This window comes from Rutidosis leptorrhynchoides, chromosome 4 (genome assembly GCF_046630445.1).
Source record: "Rutidosis leptorrhynchoides isolate AG116_Rl617_1_P2 chromosome 4, CSIRO_AGI_Rlap_v1, whole genome shotgun sequence".
Lineage (NCBI taxonomy): Eukaryota > Viridiplantae > Streptophyta > Magnoliopsida > Asterales > Asteraceae > Rutidosis > Rutidosis leptorrhynchoides.
Genome location: NC_092336.1, coordinates 561,966,046 through 561,989,789, shown reverse-complemented (window position 1 = coordinate 561,989,789; position 23,744 = coordinate 561,966,046). Strand labels below are relative to the sequence as shown.

General features: G+C 31.3%; 1 protein-coding gene across 1 annotated transcript in view; it reads right to left on the bottom strand.

The window, feature by feature from the left end:
• LOC139842734 (uncharacterized) overlaps positions 1–21,625 on the bottom strand; it is a 35,836-nt gene extending 14,211 nt beyond the window's left edge. The window contains exons 1-2 of the mRNA XM_071832843.1: positions 21,541–21,625; positions 19,250–21,468 (exon numbers count right to left, since the gene is read on the bottom strand). Of these exons, the coding sequence (XP_071688944.1) occupies positions 19,250–21,468; positions 21,541–21,625 (2,304 nt within the window). The remainder of the gene's footprint in view (positions 1–19,249; positions 21,469–21,540) is intronic.
• Between the last annotated feature and the right edge of the window lie 2,119 nt (positions 21,626–23,744).

Genomic DNA, 23,744 nt, shown 5'->3' with positions numbered 1-23,744 from the left:
TCGAGTTTAGATATCATTGAATTCCATGAGTTTGTAATTCTCAATCTTTAAGGTCAATCTCTAGGATTGAGTAATATCAGTCTTAAAAGCTGATTTTTAATCTTTAAGGAGATTATCCTTTCTGGGGATCTGATTCATTAGTCTTATCCAGCTAATTTGCATGGTGCCCCCCCATTGTACGAGATAAATCCTTCTCATGGTTAGGATAAATCTGACCACTTGGCGACCCTGTTTGATGCTGAGGTCCGTGGATTTCTTGCTGATTTTAGTGATGACTTTTCTAGATTTTTCGTCAACCTACAGCTGGTCTGAACGACAACTTCATGACCTAAATCAAGAAGCGCGTGTCTTTTTCGGAAGACTTTACTTCCTTTTAATGATGGAATTGATTCATCGTGTAGATCCATCTCTTCTTTTCTTTCATCGGGTAAAACAGTTTAGTTTAGTCCAAAGCAAAAGTATTTTCAGTTATTTGTTACAAATATATGTGACATATGTTTAAAATAACTTGGTAAATTTTCCCACACTTGGCTTTTATTTTCCTTTTTATCGTCCTCTATTCCATTTTAAATGAATTTTAACATTTTAGTTTGTTTCTCAATTTATGTCCTTTCCGAGGTAACAATAATTTCGGTGTTAAAACCTAGTTTTATCGTTCATAAATATGTATAAACATGATTTTGAATTCATTTAATTGAAAATTTTGAAAAATTTTACTAGAATTGGGTAGTCAGTATATAAGACTAGGGCTGTTCTTTTTTATCAGAGAGCACTAGATTCTAATACAACTACTGCTTTACTAGTATTTTTAATGGTAACCAAGTGTTTAATATAAAAATTTTAAAATCCGAAAGAATTTAACCCCTTCCCACACTTAAGATCTTGCAATGCCCTCATTTGCAAGAAATCAGTAACAATTTAAATTATTGAGGGTGATTTGTGTGAAAATGATTAAATTTTTTACCAAAGTTTCCAAATATATTGGCGTTTGTTTGCTGAATGATAAATGGTGCACGTCATTTGTTCATTCCGTCTTGTTGTTATTTCACATACATTTTGCATCATTGTCGTCAAAATTACTTGCTTTTGCTGAACTTAATGCCAGTCTTTGAAAACGCGTTGTTTTACCCTGTTTTGTGCATAAAATAGAATACATACAATACAAATATAATCATACATGCAATTTGAAATGGAACTTTGGCATCCCACTTTCAAACTATAAGAAAAATATTAGTACACAATAATAATAGAAATATCAAACATTACATAAACGTAATAGAAATGTTAAGTGTTTTTTAAAAAAAAAATTAAAATAAAAATTACCAACTTATCTCTACTGATCAGGAGGTGGGTTAGGAGGATAATTAGGATAGGGATCCCAATTCATGTTCGCGTCCGGGTTCCATGGCTGATTATAGGTGTACTGGTATGCTGCGTCATAATCATATGAATCATAGGGTGGTCTCATCTCTGGCTGATGTGCGGGATAGTATGCGGGTCGGGTCGGATAATACATCTCACCAGGCTGCAACTGGCTTATAATTTGGCGCTGATGATAATCCCATCGGTCATGCTCTCGTTGCCGGGAATGCTCGTAGTCATTCCGGCGTTGCCATGCCTCGTACTGCATATGCCTATCATAGTTCGTCATGTATTCATCCTCCATACGAATACCTAAATCAAGAGCAGTCTCCCGAACAACTCCTATAATGTTGTTCGCCTCCTCCATCTCGTCATCCGAACCTCTCTCTACCTGTCGCTGAGGTCCCTCGTATCGATGTACCCGACCACGTCTCATCAATAATACCCTTGCACCGTGATAAAGGTTTGAACTTATAGTTTCACCTCCGTCCTCTATTTCGTTCATTGGACCCCCTTGGTGCTTATCTACACCTAAATACTCTCCAATGAGAGTAATGAAAATACCACCACCTATAATACTCCCCGATTTCATCCCCGAAACTACATTAGCGAGATAATAACCAACACAATAGGGAATGTTAACGAAACTCCTCGGGTCTCTAATACACTTGAGGTAGAACAAATCATTTACGGTCAATTTCTCCTTATTCCTACCCCTTTGTGTAATTGTGTTTGCTAAGAATCTATGAATCACCCGGAGTTCAGCTCTGTCTATATCTAAGTATGTATGATTTCCACTGGCGTGAAATTCATTAAAGTGGGACATACGCCTCCAGACAGCGTTAATATCAAATTCCCTATCTACCCTTTCTCCTTGGGCAATCAGGCTATTACAGTCGGGGCTCAAAAGTTCAGCAGGGGTGTAAATCTGTAAGGCCCTGGCTAAATCTATCATGGACATTCTGTACATGCGTCCACCTAAAAGAAATCTAATAAAGCTTCTATCATCTATCCTCCTAACATCACTGTTTAACTTAATAGTACTAAGTAATTCTATACACCATTCCCTATATATGGTTCTACGAATGGAAAATAGGCGCATCCAATCGTTAAACTGAGAATTATCATACCTTTGCACCAATAATTGCCGAATCGGTTCGGCAAGGTCAACTGTTTCCAAAGGTACCCAGTCAATTGCCCTTGGCATTTCAACAACCTTAAAGTAGAGAATGTGCATGTTCTTTTGATAGTCTGGATACTCTATCCAACATCTATCAAATCTCAGATTTGGGTGTAACTGATCTTCATTAATGTCTAAACTCAGAATCCTTTGATGTGGAGCGAATTGACGAAACTGATTCACGAATAATTGATCTTGATCGTGATATGGAATATGTTGCTCCTCCTGTTCTTCTTCTTCTTGTTGCATATGCTGTTCTTGTTCATGAAACATTTGCGGTTCGGGCTCTGGTTGCCTGGATGATGATGCTCCTGAACCTCCAGTATCGGCTTTCTGCAAAACACATTAAACACAAAATTTTTTGCATCCAAATATGCATTAGTGTTAGCAAAATAATAACTTGAAACAATTATGATGACATGTTCAATTCATAACACATTTTATACACATTTTCTTAACAATAACAATTCTACACTTTTACATACGAAAATGTGTACAATGTTTTATCACATTTAAACTCTTAAACATGTCAACAATAATCATTATAGCAATTAAACACTTGTTACATGGCATTCAAATCAAACTAGTGTTCATTTTCATATTTTTGTCAAGTCTACACTTTGTCAAATAAGCATATACGAAAAATGTACATCAAGTTCATAAGCATTTATCTTAAATAACATGCCAAAATAATCACTACTAGCAATGAAACAAGTTTCAAATGGCCTTTATATCAAATTATCCAAGTTCATGAATTTTTAGACTTAAAAAGTCCACTTTAATTCTCAAAAACATGTTTAGGCTCAAAGTTTGGATCAATTAACTACCTAAACATGTTACACTACTTAATTTAGCAACAATTCATGACAAAAATCGGCCATAACCTGTTTATATCAAAAAGCCCCAAATTGCTCAAGAACACAAACCCTAGATTCTTAAAAATTTGAAGTTTTTAGCTTCAAATCATGTTAAATAGCTTCTATCTAGGATATACATGCATAATATAACAACAATTTAGCTCTAATTACACCTAAATTTAACAAAATCAAAATATATATTTTCTAGCTCAAGAACACAAAAATTCGAATTTAAAGAGATTAGGGGTGAAATCTTTACCTTTCTCCTGAAGGGGTTGAGACTACTGAATCTAGGCATGATTATTGTGAAGTTTTGCAAGAAATTTGGTGAAAATTGGTGAAAAATTGAGAGAGTTTGGAGATGGTTCGTGTATGTGTGTGTTATTGTGAAAGAAAGAGCAGAACTCGGCTGGATTTTGTTCCTGTCCAGTTTTTAGTGGCCATGCGAGTCGCATGGCATAACCCTTTCCCTCATGCGACTCGCATGGGGGTATTTTCCAGGGTTTTTTTATATTTTTTTTTTTTTTTTTTTTTTTTTTTTTTTTTTTTTTTTTTTTTTTTATAAAAACCTTATACTTTTAAAACATGAAATTTAATAAAATTTTAAAAATTTTGTTTCTTTTTAAGACGAGGTCGTTTCGGGACGATGCCCTAGTCCGTCCCTCGACAAAATTTTAAAATTTGTCTTTTTGTACCGATTGTTTTAAAAGCTAAGATTTTTGGGTTTTTTTAATGTTTTTGGCATACTTTAAATCAATAAGATTAAAAATAATGATAATAAAAGTTCTCGTCCCTCTCTCGGGTAAAGCAATTTCGGTTCAAAGACCTAGTCTTCAACTTACGACGAATTTTAAAAATCATATTCTTAACTTAATGAGATAAAGTAAATTTTTTTGTTTTTAAATTCACACAACTTAAATATAAAATTCAAAATTAATAAAAAAAAAAAAAATAATCACACCAAACTTAAAATTTAAAATGCATAAAATTAAAAATTCATATTTTAAAAATTAAAAATTCACACCAAACTTAATTTAAAAATTCATATTATAAATTCACACCAAACTTATATTAATTTTTCAAATATTTACAATTTTAAAAATATTGTTTTTACAAAGTTTACAATATTAATTTAAGATTTAAATATTAATTTTAAAAACATGGTAAAAATAAATTTAAAAATCTTTTTGTATTTTTATCCCACTTTAATCAATCAAATATTATCAAAAATATGCGCCCCTCTTTTCGGTAAAGTAATTTCGGTTCCAAGACCTAATTTAACTCATGACGAATTTTTGAAATATTTTGGGTTGATTGATTAAAGATATTTATACCTTAAGAATAAACGTTAAATTTCGCAGTGATGTAATAAATTTTTGAACAATATCAATAATTTCGGTCGCCAAACCTAATTTTATTTAATACCAATTTAATACTTTTTAGCGAACAAATTAGCGTTTATTATCAAAAGGTTAAAAATAAAAATAAAAACTGTACAGACATACCTGTGAAATAGATTTCTTAGTTATATGATCTATTATATTCATAAGATAGTCGGTTTAATTGGTTTTCCATGGCTGCATAGGCGTAACCTCGAGCATTCATTGTCTTTTCTTCTAAACATATGAACGGTCCGTCTCTGCATAAAGTAACAAATTCGGTATTTGAATAGGTTTGATTATTTGAACATTTACCTCCATGTGACCATTTTCCGCATTTGTGACATCGTTCTAGGTGTCGTGCTCTTCTTTTCGCTGCGGATTTTGATTTTCCTTTACCAAATTGTAACTTATTATCTTCGCATCTGGATCCTTTTCTAACTCCGTCCATTCTTTCTCTGATTACTGATACTATTTCACTCGGGAGTATGTCATTATTACGTTTAGCGATCAAAGCGTGTAGCATTAGACCATGGTTTAGTTCACAGGCAGTCTTCATTTCGTAAAAACCTAAAAAAAAAATAAAAATTCAGAATGGGGGGAGAAGACTAGTTCTTTAGGGTCTGCTAGGGAAAGACCATACGTGTTCCATTTTCGAGAACTACACGAAAACAGACAATCTAACTCTAATAGAAATACATATTATCCTTTAAAGACTTGATTCTCCCCACACTTAGTTAGCTGTGGTATTGAAATTGTGATTAACTTCGTTGTCGACTTCCATCGGACCCTGTATGTAATGTTTAACTCTGTGACCATTAACTTTAAATTCAATCCCATTTGAATTTATTAATTCTATCGTTCCGTATGGGAAAACTCTTTTGACTATGAATGGTCCAGACCATCTTGATTTTAATTTTCCAGGAAATAGCTTGAATCGTGAATTGAAAAGAAGAACTTTGTCTCCTTCTTTAAATTCTTTTGAACTTCTGATTCTTTTATCATGCCATTTCTTCGTTCTTTCTTTATAGATTAACGAATTTTCGTATGCTTCATGTCTTAATTCTTCTAATTCGTTTAGTTGACTTAATCGTAGACGTCCGGCTTCATGTAAATCAAGATTACATGTCTTCAAAGCCCAAAATGCTTTGTGTTCAATTTCTACTGGAAGATGACATGCTTTTCCATAAACAAGTCTAAAAGGTGTGGTTCCAATTGGAGTTTTGTAGGCTGTTCTAAAAGCCCAGAGTGCATCCTCCAATTTAATGGACCATTCCTTCGGATTTGATCCTACGGTTTTCTCTAGAATACGTTTTAAAGCTCGGTTTGTATTTTCAACTTGTCCACTTGTTTGTGGATGATATGCGGTGGAGATTTTATGAGTTACTCCATATCTTTTAAGAACTTTCTCAAGTTGATTATTACAGAAATGAGTACCCCGATCACTTATTAAAGCTTTCGGTGTTCCAAACCTTGCAAAAAGACGTTTCAAAAAGTTGACTACAACTCGTGCATCGTTAGTTGGGAGAGCTTGTGCTTCCGCCCATTTAGATACATAATCAATGGCTACGAGTATATATAGATTATTATGAGATTTTGGAAATGGACCCATAAAGTCAATACCCCAAATGTCAAATACTTCACATACTTGGATGACATTTTGTGGCATTTCATCACGTTGACTTATTCTTCCGGCCCTTTGACATGCATCACAGGATTTGCAAAGAAGGTGTGAGTCTTTGTAAATTGTAGGCCAATAGAATCCAGCTTCATAAACTTTTCTTGCTGTTAGTTGAGGCCCATAATGCCCTCCTGTTGGTCCTGTGTGACAATGGTTTAAAATTTTACTAGCTTCATCTCCAAATACACATCGGCGTATTATTCCATCGGGACAACTTTTAAACAGATGTGGATCTTCCCAGAAATAGTGTTTTATATCACTGAAGAATTTCTTTCGTCTTTGGTACGATAATCCTTTTTCAAGGAATCCACAAACTAAGTAGTTTGCATAGTCTGCAAACCATGGGATTTCTTTATAATCTATCTTCAATAGATATTCATCAGGAAAGTTGTCTTGTATGGCCGATTCATTTAGAACTTCTAATTCGGGATTTTCAAGACGAGAAAGATGATCAGCGGCGAGATTTTCTGCTCCTTTTTTATCTCGGATTTCAATATCAAACTCTTGTAAGAGTAAGATCCAACGGATTAATCTTGGTTTAGCATCTTGTTTTGAAAATAGGTATCTAAGAGCAGAATGGTCGGTATAGACCACCGTTTTTGCTAGAACGAGATATGATCGAAATTTGTCAAAAGCAAAGACAATAGCAAGGAGTTCTTTTTCAGTAGTTGTATAGTTTGTTTGTGCTCCTTGTAACGTCTTACTAGCATAATATATAGGTTGAAATCGTTTTTCAATCCTTTGTCCTAAAACGGCTCCCATTGCAAAATCACTTGCATCGCACATTAGTTCAAATGGTAGATTCCAATTTGGTGTTATCATGATCGGTGCATTAGTGAGTTTTTCTTTAAGAATATTAAAAGATTTGATACATTCATCTGAAAAGATGAATGGCGCATCCTTTTCTAGGAGTTTATTCATAGGAGTGGCAATTTTAGAAAAATCTTTTATAAAACGTCGGTAAAAACCGGCATGCCCTAGAAAACTCCTAACTCCTCTAACATTGGTGGGATGTGGAAGTTTAGCAATTACATCTACTTTAGCTCTATCCACTTCAATTCCTTCTTTTGAAATTTTATGTCCAAGAACGATGCCTTCTTTAACCATGAAATGGCATTTCTCCCAATTAAGTACTAGATTTGATTTTTCGCATCTAATTAGCATTCGTTCCAGATTAACTAGACATGATTTAAATGTATCACCGAAGACTGAAAAGTCATCCATGAATACTTCCATGCATTCTTCTATCATGTCATGAAAAATCGCCATCATACACCTTTGAAAGGTTGCAGGGGCGTTGCAAAGTCCAAATGGCATGCGTTTGTAAGCAAAAGTACCATAAGGGCACGTGAATGTTGTTTTCTCTTGATCTTCGGGTGCTATTGGAATTTGAAAATATCCGGAAAATCCATCTAGAAAACAATAGTAACTATTTCCGGCTAATCTTTCCAACATTTGATCTATGAAAGGTAAGGGAAAGTGATCTTTTCTGGTGGCGTCATTTAATTTTCTATAATCAATACATACACGCCATCCTGTTACAGTCCTAGTAGGAATAAGCTCATTTTTCTCATTTGTGATAACAGTCATGCCACCCTTCTTAGGTACGCATTGAACTGGGCTTACCCATGGACTATCAGAAATTGGATATATCAAACCTGCATCTAGCAGTTTAATAATCTCTTTCTTAACTACATCTTGCATATTAGGATTTAGTCTTCGTTGGCGTTGCACATACGTTTTATGACCTTCTTCCATAAGGATTTTATGTGTGCAATACGAAGGACTTATTCCTTTAATATCATGAATCTTCCATGCAATGGCTGGTTTATGAGCTTTCAACACAGAAATGAGCTGTGATTTCTCATTTTCAGTAAGAGAAGACGATATTATTACAGGTAATTCAGATTCACCATGTAAATAAGCGTATTCCAAATGGTTTGGAAGTGGCTTTAACTCTAATTTTGGAGGTTCTTCTATCGATGATTTATATCGATATCTGTCTTCTTCTTTTAGCATTTGAATTTCTTCTGTTGTTGGTTCATATCCATTAGCTATAAGTGTAGCTAACATTTCAGCTTCATCAATTGGTTCATTTCCTTCTCCTAAAGAACATTCTCCTGTTCCTTGTAATTCTGGAAATTCTTCTAATAATTCTGCATGTGCATCTATAGTTTTAATATAATAACATGTATCATCTGCAGATTGTGGTTGTTGCATGGCTCTATCAACTGAAAAGGTAACACTCTCATCCTCTATACTTAGGGTCAGTTTCTTACCGAATACGTCTATCATTGCTTTAGCCGTGTTTAAGAATGGTCTTCCTAATATGAGAGGAACTTGAGAATCTTCTTCCATGTCCAAAACAACAAAATCTACTGGAAATACTAAAGTACCAACTTTAACTAGCATGTTTTCCATTATCCCTCTAGGATATTTTATTGATCTATCGGCTAGTTGTATGCTTATTCTGGTTGGTTTCAATTCTCCAAGGTCTAGTTTAGCGTATAGTGAATACGGCATTAGATTTATACTAGCACCTAAGTCTGCCAATGCTTCTATTGAACTAAGACTACCCAGAAAACATGGAATTGTGAAACTTCCTGGATCAGATAGTTTTTCTGGTATCTTATTCAACAGCACTGCTGAACAATTAGCATTCATAGTAACAGCCGAGAGTTCTTCCATTTTCTTTCTATTCGTGATTAGATCTTTCAAGAATTTAGCATACCTTGGCATTCCTGAAATCACATCAATGAAAGGAAGATTTACATTTATCTGTTTAAACATATCCAAGAATTTGGATTGCTCGGCTTCAAGTTTTTCTTTCTTCATTTTACTCGGATAAGGAAGTGGTGGTTGGTATGGTTTAACATAAGGTTTATCCTTAACTGTGTTATCTTCATTAACCTTTTCAACTACCGGTTCTTTTTCCTTATCTTGATCAGGTTGTGGTTCTTGTGGAGTATGAATAGTTTCATCAGAAGTTACAGGTATTTCAGGTGGTTTAAGTGTTGTACCACTTCTTGTGGTAATAGCTTTAGCTGTTTCATTCCGGGGGTTAGTATTTGTATCACTAGGTAAACTTCCCGGTTTTCTTTCACCTATTAACCTTGCTAGGTTACTTACTTCTTGTTCCAGATTTTGAATAGAAGCTTGTTGATTTCTAAATGCTTGAGCATTTTGTTCATTTGTTTGTTTTTGAGATGTGAAAAACTGCGTTTGAGTTTCAACTAGCTTCGTCATCATATCTTCTAAATTCGGCTTTTTATCATCGGTTTGTTGTGGTGGTTTGTTTTGAAAATTTGGTCTTTGCTGATTATAAGTATTATTGGATACTTGTTGATTGCTAGGACCTTGTTGGTTATTGTATGGAATATTTCGGTTATAATTCTGGTTTTGATTGTAAATCGGTCTTGGCGGTTGATAATTATTCTGATAATTATTTCCAGGCCTTTGGTTTATGTATGAAATATTCTCTCTTTGTTCCATTGTTAATTCAATACTGAGACAATCTTTTGTCAAATGTGGTCCTCCACACTGCTCACAACTAATTCGTATTGCATGAATATCCTTAGTCATCTTTTCCATTCGTCTCTCCACAGCATCTATTTTTGCGGAAATGGAATCTAAGTCATGGCTAGAATCGGCTCTAGCTGCTTTAGATGATCTAATGATGTCTTTTTCTTGGTGCCACTCATGTGAGTGGGAAGCAGTGTTATCAATAATTTTGTACGCATCAGTTTCGGTCTTCTTCATAATAGAACCACCAGCTGCTATATCTATGTCTTTTCTTGTAGTGATGTCGCATCCTTGGTAGAATATTTGTACTATTTGACAGGTGTCTAAACCATGTTGCGGACATCCTCTTAACAACTTTCCATATCTTGTCCACGCCTCATATAGAGTTTCATTTGGCTTCTGTGTGAACGTAACAATTTCTGCTTGAAGTCTTACGGCTTTAGATGCAGGAAAGAATTGTTTAAGAAATTTATCAATTAAAACGTCCCATGTATCGATCGCCCCTTCAGGTAACGATTCCAACCAATCTTTGGCTTCTCCCTTTAAAGTCCAGGGAAATAACATGAGATATATTTGTTCATCCTCCACTTCTCGGATTTTAAATAGTGTGCAGATCCTATTAAAGGTACGTAGATGTTCATTTGGATCTTCCTTCGGCGCACCACTAAATTGGCATTGATTAGTCACCATGTGTAGAATTTGTCCTTTGATTTCATAATCTGGCGCATTAATGTCTGGATGAGTAATTGCGTGACCTTGGCCAGTGCGTTTAGCTCTCATTCGGTCTTCCATACTTAAAGGTTCCAGATTCTCCATAATTGAATTTGTTGAATCGGTATCACTAGATGGTTCTGATTTAATAGTTCGTTCCTCAACAATCTCTGTTTGAATGATTGGTGGTTCCGGAGGAAAGTTTAATGGTTCAGGATCTATGAACCGTTCCTGAATATTTTCTGGATTCTCAATTGTGAGGTTTGTTTCAAAAAATGGATTATCGGAAATTTGAACTGAAGTACTTGGTCGACTGGATGACGATTCTAAAGAAAAATTTACGGCGGTTATATTTGTTAACCGATGTCTTGATCTAGTTACAGGTGGTGAACGTACAAAAGGTGATGAACGTCTTGCTCGGTGCATTCACAGAATATCCTATTAGTTTTAAAAAAGGAAAGAAAAATTATAATAAGTTATCCAATCAATAGACTTTTCTGATTTTGCCCACGTTTCGAATAGCCAAAAGATGCAGCAGAGGGGCAGGATTCGTTTGGTCTCAATATAATTGAGGACTGTTTGGCTCCAATAACCCGGTCCACGTACAAATCCAACTATTACTACGAACCAGAAAATTTTGATGTCTATCAATTTAACCACTTAAAATAAATTTTCGTAATTTTAAGAAATTTAGATAAGAAGTAGAATAAAATTCTAAGTCCTAAAACTAGAATGGCGAGAAATAAGAAAGACAAAGATTGCGCGTCGAAAAATGTCGAAAAAGAAAAAAAATGGTTGAAAAATAAAAGGTGACGGAAAAATAAAAGAAACTTATAAAAACTTAAAAATACTTAACTAATTTAACCTTATTACTACAACTAACTTAAAATTATAATCGCAAATTGAAATTACTAATTGGAATGATAATTGATACATAGTAAAAGGTCTAAAAATATTAAAGCTTACAAGGAAAAACTAAATCCCAAATGGAAATAACTTAAAAAGAAACTAAAACGTAAAAAGGCGTCGCAAAATTCTAAAGCACCTAAATCTTAGTCTAAAGAAAAAGCACTTAAGGAATTCTACGGCAAAACCTAAAAATCTAGGAGTAAAAATAACTATAGCAAAAACTAAGTTTAAATTTAATTATGAGCTAAAAAAAATACAAATATTACGCTACAACGATTAAAAAGGGACAAAATATTAAAAGTTATAAAAAGTTATAAAAATATTAGATTTTATAAAAATATTATTTTTATATTTTATAATAAAAGTATTAAGTAAATAAATAATAAAACTAAATAAAAGTAAAAATAATTAATTAAATTAAACTTAATTATAATAATAATAATAGAATTAGGGTTTAGTTATAATAATAATATAATATACTCCGTAATAAATGCGAAATTAGGGTTTGAATGTGGCCCTGTCAGACCCTTCATGCGACTCGCATGGGGTTTAGTTGAAATGCCATGCGACTCGCATGATGTTCGGATCCAGGCCAAAAGTTGGGCTGCTACAGTACCTTGGCCCGATTATTATTATATATATTTTTTTTTTTCTGTTTTATATTTAAAATATAAATGTATATATATAATTAAAATAAAACTTAATTTTTTTAAAACTAAAAATAAACTTAAAATACTTTATAATTTTGTAAAAAGAAAAACTTAAAAATATATTTAAAATACTTTTTTTTTTTCGATTTTAAATGCCCTTTTTTTTTTTTTATCTTTTTAATTTTTAAACAAAAATATAAATTTTACAAAAACTAATTATAACTTAAAAATTAAAAATATGGCGTTTTGCTTCGGCGAGCGTTCCCCGGCAGCGGCGCCAAAAATACTTGATGTCAAAGCAGAGGGGTATAAAATACTATTAATTTTTAGCAGAAAATACTATTAAATACGATACAATTTTACACAAGATATTTATTTATTTATAGAATGGATATACTTAAACCTTGCTACAACACTTATAGGCAGTGTACCTAATCGTACAGTAGTGTAGTTTTTAGTAAGTCCGGTTCGTTCCACAGGGAAATCTTTAAACAAAGCTCAACGCTATATTAGTTAACTTTTATAAAAATACAAATATAAGTAATATTATTATTATAAAGGGGGGTTTTTTACCGTTTAATGACCGGTTTGTCGATTTTAAAACTTTAGTCGCAGTTAAAACCTAATGTAAAATATAAAATAAATACAAGACTTCAAATTAAAGCGTAAAGTAAATAACGATAATGAAATTGCGAATAATAAAAATGCGATAAAATAAAATTGCGATAATTAAAAGTACGATAATTAAAAGTGCGATAACAATTAATAAAATGCGATAATTAGAAGTGCAATTAAATATCAAATAAATGAAATTAAATATGAAATAAAAGAATTATGCTTATTTAAACTTCCGTAATCATGATGTTTGACGTGTTGATTTTAGTTTTATGCCCTTGGGTTAATTGTCCTTTGTCCTGGATTATTCAATATGTCCGTCTGGTTTTTGTCCATAACAGTCCATCAGTCATAAATATAAATTGCAAGTGTCCTTGTCAAATTATTATTATACCCGAAGATAAATATTCCAACTAATTGGGGATTCGAATTGTAACAAGGTTTTAATACTTTGTTTAATGAATACACCAGGTTATCGACTGCGTGTAAACCAAGGTTTTACTACTTTGTTAACAATTACACCAATTACCCTTGAATGTAATTTCACCCCTGTTTTAATTATTCTAGTGGCTATTAATCCATTCCCGTGTCCGGTTAAATGAACGATTATTCGTACATATAAATACCCCGCCCATCGTGTCCGATCGAGTTTATATGGTAATTTATAGGGACGCCCAATTGTAAATCTTTATATTAACATTAACAAACTTTCATTTAGTTAAACAAATATAAAGCCCATTAATAACCCATAGTCTAGTTTCCACAAGTGTCGTTCTTTTGTCCAAACCCCAATTATGGTACAAAGCCCAATTACCCAATTTTAGTAATTAGCCCAACATCATGATTACTTCGTTTTAAACAAGCATAATAATAACTTAGCTACGAGACATTAATATAAAAAGGTTGAACATAACTTACAATGATTAAAAATAGCGTAGCGTTACACGGACAGAATTTCGACTTACACCCTTACAACATTCGCTAACATACCCTTATTATTAGAATTATAATTAAAATTAAAATATAAATTATAAATATAAATATATATTACTTCGTATGAAGAGGAGAAAAAAAATGATGTTAAAAACTCGTCAGAAAACTGGCTATTTATAGGACCTGACCAGCAATCTTACACCATGCGACTCGCATGGTTTTGTGCTTCTGGCCATGCGAGTCGCATGGCCACCCTGGATTCAGCCAACTACTTTTGTTTTCTTCTTGCCGACGTAATATAATAATAATAATATATATAATATATAATTATATATAATTATATATATATTATATTATATTCTTGTGCATAGTAGACTAGATATTTTTGGTCCGTTGCGTCGGGCGTTTCTTCTTGGCTCAGGTCCCGGTTCCGGATTTTCGGACGTCCTCGCGTATTATTTTATATCGTGTACTTTGCGTCTTGTAACTTGTACTCTTGTCATTTTGAGACGTTCCTCATCAATATTTTGAACCTTTTTGATTGTATCTTGTACTTTTTAGCTCTTTGGACCTTTTTGTCTTCAATTTGTCGAATCTGCCTTTTGTCTTCACCTTTTATTATTTAAACGAATATCACTTGTAAATAGAACAATTGCAACTAAAAGCTTGTCTTTCTTGAGGAATAATGCTATGAAATATATGTTCGTTTTTAGCATTATCAATCATTCAACCATATAATGTAGTTTTGATTACTTGTGTCTATTTCGTAAAACATTTATAAAAGCGCATGCATTCTCAGTCCCAAAAATATATATTGCAAAAGCATTTAAAAGGGGAGTAATGAAACTCACCATACTGTATTTCGTAGTAAAAATACATATAACATCATTGAACAAGTGCAAGGTTGGCCTCGGATTCACGAACCTATATTAATTATATATTTATATGTTGGTCAATATTTGTCTAACAATTAAGGTCAAGTCATAGTGTACCACATTCCTAATGCTCGAGACTAATATGCAAAAGTCAACAAAAGTCAATTTGACTCCAAATGATTTCTAAAATCTATACATGATTAATATATAGTTTAAATATCGTCATTTTGTATTTTTAAATATATTTAAAAGATTTTTTTAGAGTAAATAATATAATTCATTTTTTAATAAATAAAACTTTAAAAAAATATACTTTTATATATCTTAAGTAATAAAATTTATAAAGTTCATTTAATATCATAAAGATAATATGATAGGTATTATTAAAGAAATTTTATTACACGTAGTAAAAATATGTTTGTATCTCATATGTATTTGATAAAATAATATCTATAATAATAGTAAGTAAAAGTTGCATTATATTGTAATAATAATTATTATTATTCTATTAATTAAAATATCAATACTCATAATTACTAAAATAAAATGATAATTCTAATTATGATAACATAAATATTTATGATACTTTTTAATATTATCTTTTAAAATAATAATTCTATTTAAAATGATAATAATAATGATATTTTATAGTAACAATGACATTTCTATTAAAATGGTAATTTTTGTTAAAATGATAGTTTTAATATAACGATACTTTTAATAATAATAGTAATGATAAAAAAATAATAAGAACGATAATTTTATCTAAATTATTATCTTACAATATTTAATTTTCATCATGATACTCATACTCATTATTTCTTAATTGATTCGTTTAATAGCTTTTAATCGTCTTTTATATCGTTTTCATGTTAATGATAATAATAGTAATCATAATAATTAAGTGTTACTAATATAAGTTTTAATCATAATAATACTAATGATAATAAATATTATGAATATATTAATGATAATACTAATTATAACTTTAACGATAATAACGATAGTAATAATAATAAAAATAATAATTTTTAATGATAATACTTTTTATAGATAATGATAATAATAATAATAATAATAATAATAATAATAATAATAATAATAATAATAATAATAATAATAATAATAATAATAATAATAATAATTGAATAAAAATTAGGACGACGATAATAATAATTATTTTTAATAATAATACAAAAATTCAATTGATTATAACTTCTAATCCGTTCATCAAAACCATTCGATATCTAAATGAAAAGTTCTTAATTTTTCGCTAGCTTTCCAACGACATGCATATCTTATACCTTATCTCAACCGCATACGTAACTAATTCAAGATTCAACATATCCTATCTAATGGCAATATCAAAAGTACAAGCATGCATAATCCTATATTCTCGAGCACTAGTCAGGGATACACTATTAATATATAAAAATTAAATTATGAGTACTCACGTATCAATATTGAGATTCAATATTGCAGGAAAAGTACGTAGACGCAACGGAGATGATAAACACTAGTTTGACTTACGAGCAATACTCCCGAACCATACCCATAACCTCCATAGCTATAACCCATAATTTCCTTAGCCCTATCCCGCTCGAAAAACAATTTCGAAATCACTCGGACAGCACTCCGTCGTAATATTTTATGTATACTAATAATATCTTGAAATAATACGGAGTAAATATATATATGTAAATCGATTGAGAGAGTTTAGAGAAAATATTTTCAAGTTTCTATGAAATAATGAAACCTATTGAATTCTATTTATAATAGATTTTTGAATTATTAAAGTGAATTATTAAAGTATGAATTATTAAAGTGAATTATTAAAGTATGAATTATTAAAGTGAATTATTAAAGTATGAATTATTAAAGTGAATTATTAAAGTTAAAGTAAAGTAAAAATAAAGTAAAGGTAAAGTTTAAGTATAGTAAAAGTATAAAACTATGTACGTATAATACGCGTATAAATATATATAATATTAATTTAAATCATTATATATATTTAATAAAATAAAATATAAATATCGATATCTTTATCATACTGGTTAAGTAATGAGTTGTCAAAAGTGGTTCTAGATATTTATAAAAGTTATATACGTTTTAATAATAAAGTTCTTTTTAAACTGAAAACGTTTTTGTACGTTTGAAACTAAATCAAGTAAATATGATAATTTTGTTTTCCAAAACTAAATATATTTAAGAATTATTTTGTTTAAAGGTTAAAATAATGAAAATCATTATATCATAAAACGTTTTAGAAAAGTAGAATCATATATATTTATAATAGGTTTCAAGTCTTTAAATTATAGTCTGTTGGTGAAGCATGGGATAAAGTCCAAAGATTAAATAAACGTATGAAATCATCTTAATGAAAAATATCGAGTTACTTAACTTTTCGATATCTATTTCCTAAGTTATCTATATTCCAAAATTTCACTTTCACCTTAAATAATATGAAAGTTAACTAGTTAACACCTATATAGGAAATTGAACAGTAAACTCCACTAACCCTTGTCTAGTTCTCGTTAATTGACACATTTGTTCTTACTAATAAATCACTTTACCAATTATTCCGAATACCGTTAAAAAGAAATGTTTTCCAAATCAAAGTGGACCTCCTTACAGAGACTCGTAATCGTAATTCAATGTATCTAATAATTCAATCATTTGATATCATCTTTTAATTTCATTGATAACTATTAGAATATATTTTGAAACAAATACGTTTATATAAAGCATTATACGTCTAATACTTTGTTGTTGTTTTCAAGTAATAATATATACACATACACATATATAATCATGTTCGTTCATATAATGGTTCGTGAATCATAGAAACTTGGTCGAGGTTTAAATGAATGTATGAACACAGTTTAAAAATCTTTGAGATTAAACTTACAACTTTGCTTATCGTGTCGGGAATATATAAAGATTAAAGTTTAAATTTGGTCGGAAATTTCCGGGTTGTCACAGGTTATGGGTAATGTTCGGGGGTATATTTTTGAATCAAATCTAGTGTTTATCATCTCCGTTACGTCTACGTACTTTCCTACAATATTGAATCACAATATTGATACGTAAGCATTTATATATTTTCTATTATATATTAATAGTGTATCCATGTCTAGTGCTCGAATATATATTTATACATGCTTGTATACTAAATTTCGTCGTTAAACAGTTTATAATGAATCACGAATTAAATACATATATTACTGGTAAAAGGTATATGATATACATGTTTTCGGAAAGCTAGCGAAAAATCAATAACTTTTCATTTAGATATCGAATAAATTCGATGAACGGATTAAAAGATATAATCAACTGAATTATGATTGACGTTAATTGAAATTGCTTTTGAATCTGCAATTAAGATTTAAACAACTTGTTTACGAGATTGATAAATTGGATTTTTGAATATTACCAACCGAGTAAATGAATCCTTATATAAGGTACGTCTCGTTTTGTAAAACAACTGTCAAAATTGACTTTTTGAAACGACTTTGGATAACTTTTGTATGTCGATCTCGAGTATTAGGATTGTGATACACTATGACCTGACCTAGCTTGATAGACATTTATTGACCAACATATGTTCTCTAGGTTGAGATCTACGGTTATTTGGTAATCCGAGTTTCGATCACATTTTGGTGAACGACTTTATATGCTGCTAAGGTGAGTTTCATTGATCCCTTTTTAAATGCTTTTGCAATATATATTTTTGGGCTGTGAATACATGCACTTTATTTTAAACAATGGACACAAGTACATACTAAATTCTATACTGAGTTTGAACCGAAAATCCCTTAGCTCTGGTAACTAGTAACTGCCAGTTATAAGAACTGGAGGGCGCGAGTAGTAGTATATGGATCCATAGGGCTTGATATCCCCGTCCGAGCTAGAGCACTAGCCTTTTAACGGACGTATGCTATTTGAGAAGCGTACACGTTAGTTTGTGTGTATTATTAAGATGATTATACAAAGGGTACAAATTATATATACGTTAAGTTTAGTTACCAGGGTGCTCAATTTCGTAGAATATTTTGATAAACGTTTCTGGATTGAACAACTGAAATCTTGTGATCCACCTTTATATACAGATTATGCGCAACATTAAAACTATGAGCTCACCAACCTTTGTGTTGACACTTGTTAGCATGTTTATTCTCAGGTTCCCTAGAAGTCTTCTGCTGTTTGCTTATATGTTAGACAAGCTATGTGCATGGAGTCATACATGGCATATTTTTCAAGGAAACGTTGCATTCACCAAATCATCACCATGTATCTTATTTTGACTGCATTGTCAATGGAAGTATTATTGTAAATTATTATATTACAGTGATTGTCTATATGTAGAAATCATCAGATGTCGAAAACCTTTGATTTAAATATTCATTTATGGTGTGCCTTTTCAAAAGAATGCAATGTTTACAAAACGTATCATATAGAGGTCAAATACCTCGCAATGAAATCGATGAATGACGTGTTCGTCCAAGTGGATTTGGAGCGATCGTCACAGAAAACACTTTTATCCTCCAAACTGTAAAGTTTATAACCCTTTTTTACACTGGAAAAACCAATCAAAACACTTTTATCAGATCTGCTACTAAATTTATCAGAAGGATTAAGAACAGTAGAAAAACACAAGCAACCAAAGCACTTAATATAAGAGAGGTTAGGTTCAGTTTTAAAAATAAGTTCATAAGGAGATTTTCCATTCAGCACAGCAGTGGGAGTCCTATTAATCAAATAGCAAGCAGTTAGCACACAATCAGACCACATATTTAAAGGTAATCTCCCCTGAAACATTAAGGCTCTTGCAACATTTAACAAGTTCCTATGTTTCCTTTCAACAACACCATTTTGTTGAGGTGTGTATGCACAAGTAGTCTGATGAATAATACCTTTTGTTTTAATAAAATCAGCCATTTTATTATTCAGAAATTTAGTACCATTATCAGATCTTATGATCTTAACTTTCTTTGAAAATTGATTTTCAATTAGTTGAACAAAACTGAACACATTGTCATACACATCCTCTTTACTTTTAAGCATATAAATCCAAACAGCTCTAGAGTAATCATCAACAATAGTTAAGAAATACTTGAAACCTTCTTTACTTTGAATTTTGAAAGGACTCCACAAATCTAAATGAATTAAATCACCAAGACTTGTGGTTTTTTGTTCACTTAATGAAAAAGGTAGTCTAGTTTTTTTAGCCTTATGGCAGATTTCACAAGGTTCAGTATTTAAATCTCCTTTTAAAGAAAGTTTATTTTTAAAAATATTAAGAACTTGATCTGAAGGATGACCTAACCTAGCATTCCATAATTTACAAGATGCATAACAATTACTCACACAATTATTAGCAGTAAAAGAACAACCATGAGTATCATCAAAAACATATAATCCACCATCCTGTTTACCAATCCCTTTTATTTTCAAGTTCTTCAAATCCTGAATATAACATCTTTTATCATCAAATCTAACACTCAATTTATTATCTTTTGATAATTTGTATACAGACATTAAGCTAACACAATATTCAGGCACAACAAGAACATCAAAAAGTGTGGTATGATCATTAATTTTTAAGTTTCCAATACTTTTAATTAATGCTTGAGTACCATTTGGATGTCCAACAGTTAGCTTTAAGTCTGAAACATTTACCAAATTGAATAAGCCTTTTTCAGAAAGTGTCATGTGTTTATTAGCACCAGAATCAATAACCCAACCCTTAAAAACATTTTCAGATTGAGAATTAAGAGCATTAAAGTATTTATTAAAATTTGCATTAAACTTTACACTGCAATTAAAGAAAGTACCTGCCATATTAGACTGAGTACTAGATTCAGGTGTTTCATTTATAAGGCTTAAAAGCTTCATCATCTGTTCATTTGAGAAAGAAAGAGAAGAAGAACTTGTACTAGCTTCTTTAGAAGCTGTAGTATTGTTAGAAACACTTTTAAAATTGTTTTGAGATTGATATCCTTGATTTGGCTTATAGCTGTTATTATTATTGTTAAAGTTTCTCTTATATCCAGGAGGATATCCAACAATTTCAAAACATCTATCAATGGTATGACCAAGTTTATTGCATTTTTTACATTTTAGATTCTGATTTGGTCCTCTTCTATTATTAAATCTTGAACTGCTATTATTAGAATTCATATCTTTGTTAGAAGTTTGAGCAATAAAAGCAGATGTTTGAGGTTTAGTAATCACATTTTCTTTTAGATTTATATTTCTATGTGATTCTTCCCTAGACAAAATAGCATAAGCACTTTTCACATCAGGCAAGGGATCCCTCAACAAAATATTACTTCTAACAGACATATAGCAATCATTTAAACCCATTAAAAATTGCATTAGCTTTTGAACCTTATTTTGTTCCTTAACAAACTCACTAGCAGGACAATTACAAACATTACCACAAGTACAAGCAGGACCAGTTATCATACAGTCATATTGTTTCCATAAACTATTCAAACTGTGATAATAATCAGATAAACTGTTTTCATTTTGTTTGATAGAATTTATCTTATGATGCAGATTATAAATGATTGAACCATCTATCTTGTTGTAAGTTTCTTTTAATTCATTCAATACATGAGTAGCATTAGTAGAAAAAATTTGACCAGAATAAAGCTCATCAGAATTTGATCCAAGTATCCATGAAAGAACAACACTATTACACCTATCCCATTGATTTTGAAGAGTAGCATCAGTAGCATGCCTTTGAAAAGTTCCATTAATAAAACCAAGTTTATTTTTAGTACCCAAAGCTAATAACATAGATCTACTTCATATATTATAATTTTCCGTTCCTTTGAGTTTAATAGTAATAAAAGGTGTACCAGTAGTTGTATCACTTGCATGAAGATACAAAGGATCACTAAAATCAAGTTTATTAATCAAAGTAATAGCACCTTGTTCAGCCATAACAGCAATTAAGAGAGAAACAAATAATCAACAATTAAGAGAGAAACAAATAAAGAACAGATGTAACAGATAAGCAATAACTGATTATCAAGATATAATAAAACCAGATAAACAGAACAAGCAAACACACAATAAAGAAAACAGGAATAAATTCGAGACTCCCCTTCGTAGATCACCACAAAATAGAAGAAACGAGTGAAAAGAAGCAGCGGAAGAAAATTTCAGAAAAGATGCCCAAATTTCACAAACCCTAACCCTAATTTTTAGGGTTTCTTCAAACAATTTTGATAAGAAGAGAAAGTGAAGAACACAGATCCACAATCGAACCCAGAAAGAAAGAAGAACTTCAAAGAAACCTTGTTCCAACAACCGAACGAACAAACCCTAAATTTCTTCAATCGAATGATGAAATTAAAACACAAATAAACGAACCGTACGCTCTGATACGATGCTAAAATATATCAGATTCGATTACAAAATACTTCAATCTTCAAAATTACAATCTTAACTTTGATGATAATAAAATCAAATACACTAAAATTCTCTTGAACAGCAAATATCAAAAATACAATCACTATAAGTGATTGATTAAATGAATAACAGAAGCACTCTATCGATCTGATGAAGATGAAGATGATTAGGGTTTCAGATATTGTGTGTTTTGAGAGAAAACCACAAATTTTAGAATGAATGATTGGAAAACGATGGATACAACTGAAACCCTAAAACCAGATATAAGCATCAAAATAAGTTGGTCCCCAAGTAGTCCTTTAATCTTCTAAGAAGTGCAGAAAGGTCCTCCAACTTGATTCCAGCATTAAACTTCAATAACTTAACAACTTTAGTCCTTCACTTTAAGAAATCCAGCAATGCCAATCCTTCCAGAATAACAAGCATTACTCTGCAAACACTAGAACCAAATAATAAGAACAATTTTAAATAAGAATAAAAAATAAGCTTGTACTATTTATAAATTTTAACATGAACGTTTACATTTACATATAACTAAAATTTGACGTCTTAACGTCCGTTTATTTAGTTATAGCCTAGAAAGGCTAGAAAATATCCTTTTTAGTGGTCTTTCTTGAATTTGTAATTCAAATTTCATGGTATAAAGTTTTAGAGGCATATTTCAGTTTTCTTGCTCAGTACATCAAAATGTATAGGACCATTTATGTATGGGAGTTAAATAGCATGACAGATTGACATGTGATTTAAATAAACGTAGGATGATGATTGAACTCATGACTATATGTTGCACATACCTTATTACTAAGGGGTATGTTCGCTAAAACTAGTCATGCTTGTAGCTTATAGCTGTTAACTAGTATCTTGTAGCTATTAGCTGTTGGTTATTATATGTATTTAAGTGTTTAGTAGAGTAGCTGAAACTGCTAAACTAAAGAGTGAAATGACAAAAAGGTAACAACCGAAAGGTTGGTTTAAGTGATATGATGTGAGATTCAACTTGGGATACTGTCAACTCAGTTCGATCCTCACTCCAAGCCGGAGTTTTCAACCTTTGATGGTACTGTCAATATCAATGCGATTTGGGAAGGTCTCAGTGGGTTTTCCCAACCTTCGATGGTGTTGCCATCCTCGTCACGAATTAAGTTTCCTCATAACACGTGTGTGGGTGATATATGATCGCGAAGGTGGTTAAGTCTCCTCTGAGTGATGCCAATATCGCCGTTCAATAAAAATTACAAAAAGGTAGGGACTTTTTTTCAAACACTAGATATTGTTATTAGCTTTTAGCTTTTTGCTTTCGTCTCAAAATGTTATAAGTTCTATTAGCCAAATAAAATTTTTTATTTGATAAGAATTTTTTCATAAGAGGTAAAAGCTTCTAAACGTGACAAACATACGGTAGGTGTTTAATAATGCGTTATTGACTTGATTTTTTATTTACTCCGTATTTCGTTTAACTCCACATAAAAATATAATTTGTTAGACGGATTAATTCGGAACGCAGGTATATAAGAAAGCAACTAGACCGGACCTAGTGTCATGGCCCAATAAAAGAAATAATCCACTTAACTAAGCCCGTCAATATTTTAATCTCCTTTACAATAAATTACTTATCTTTTAGTCCAATATTATAAAAGCAAATACAAAA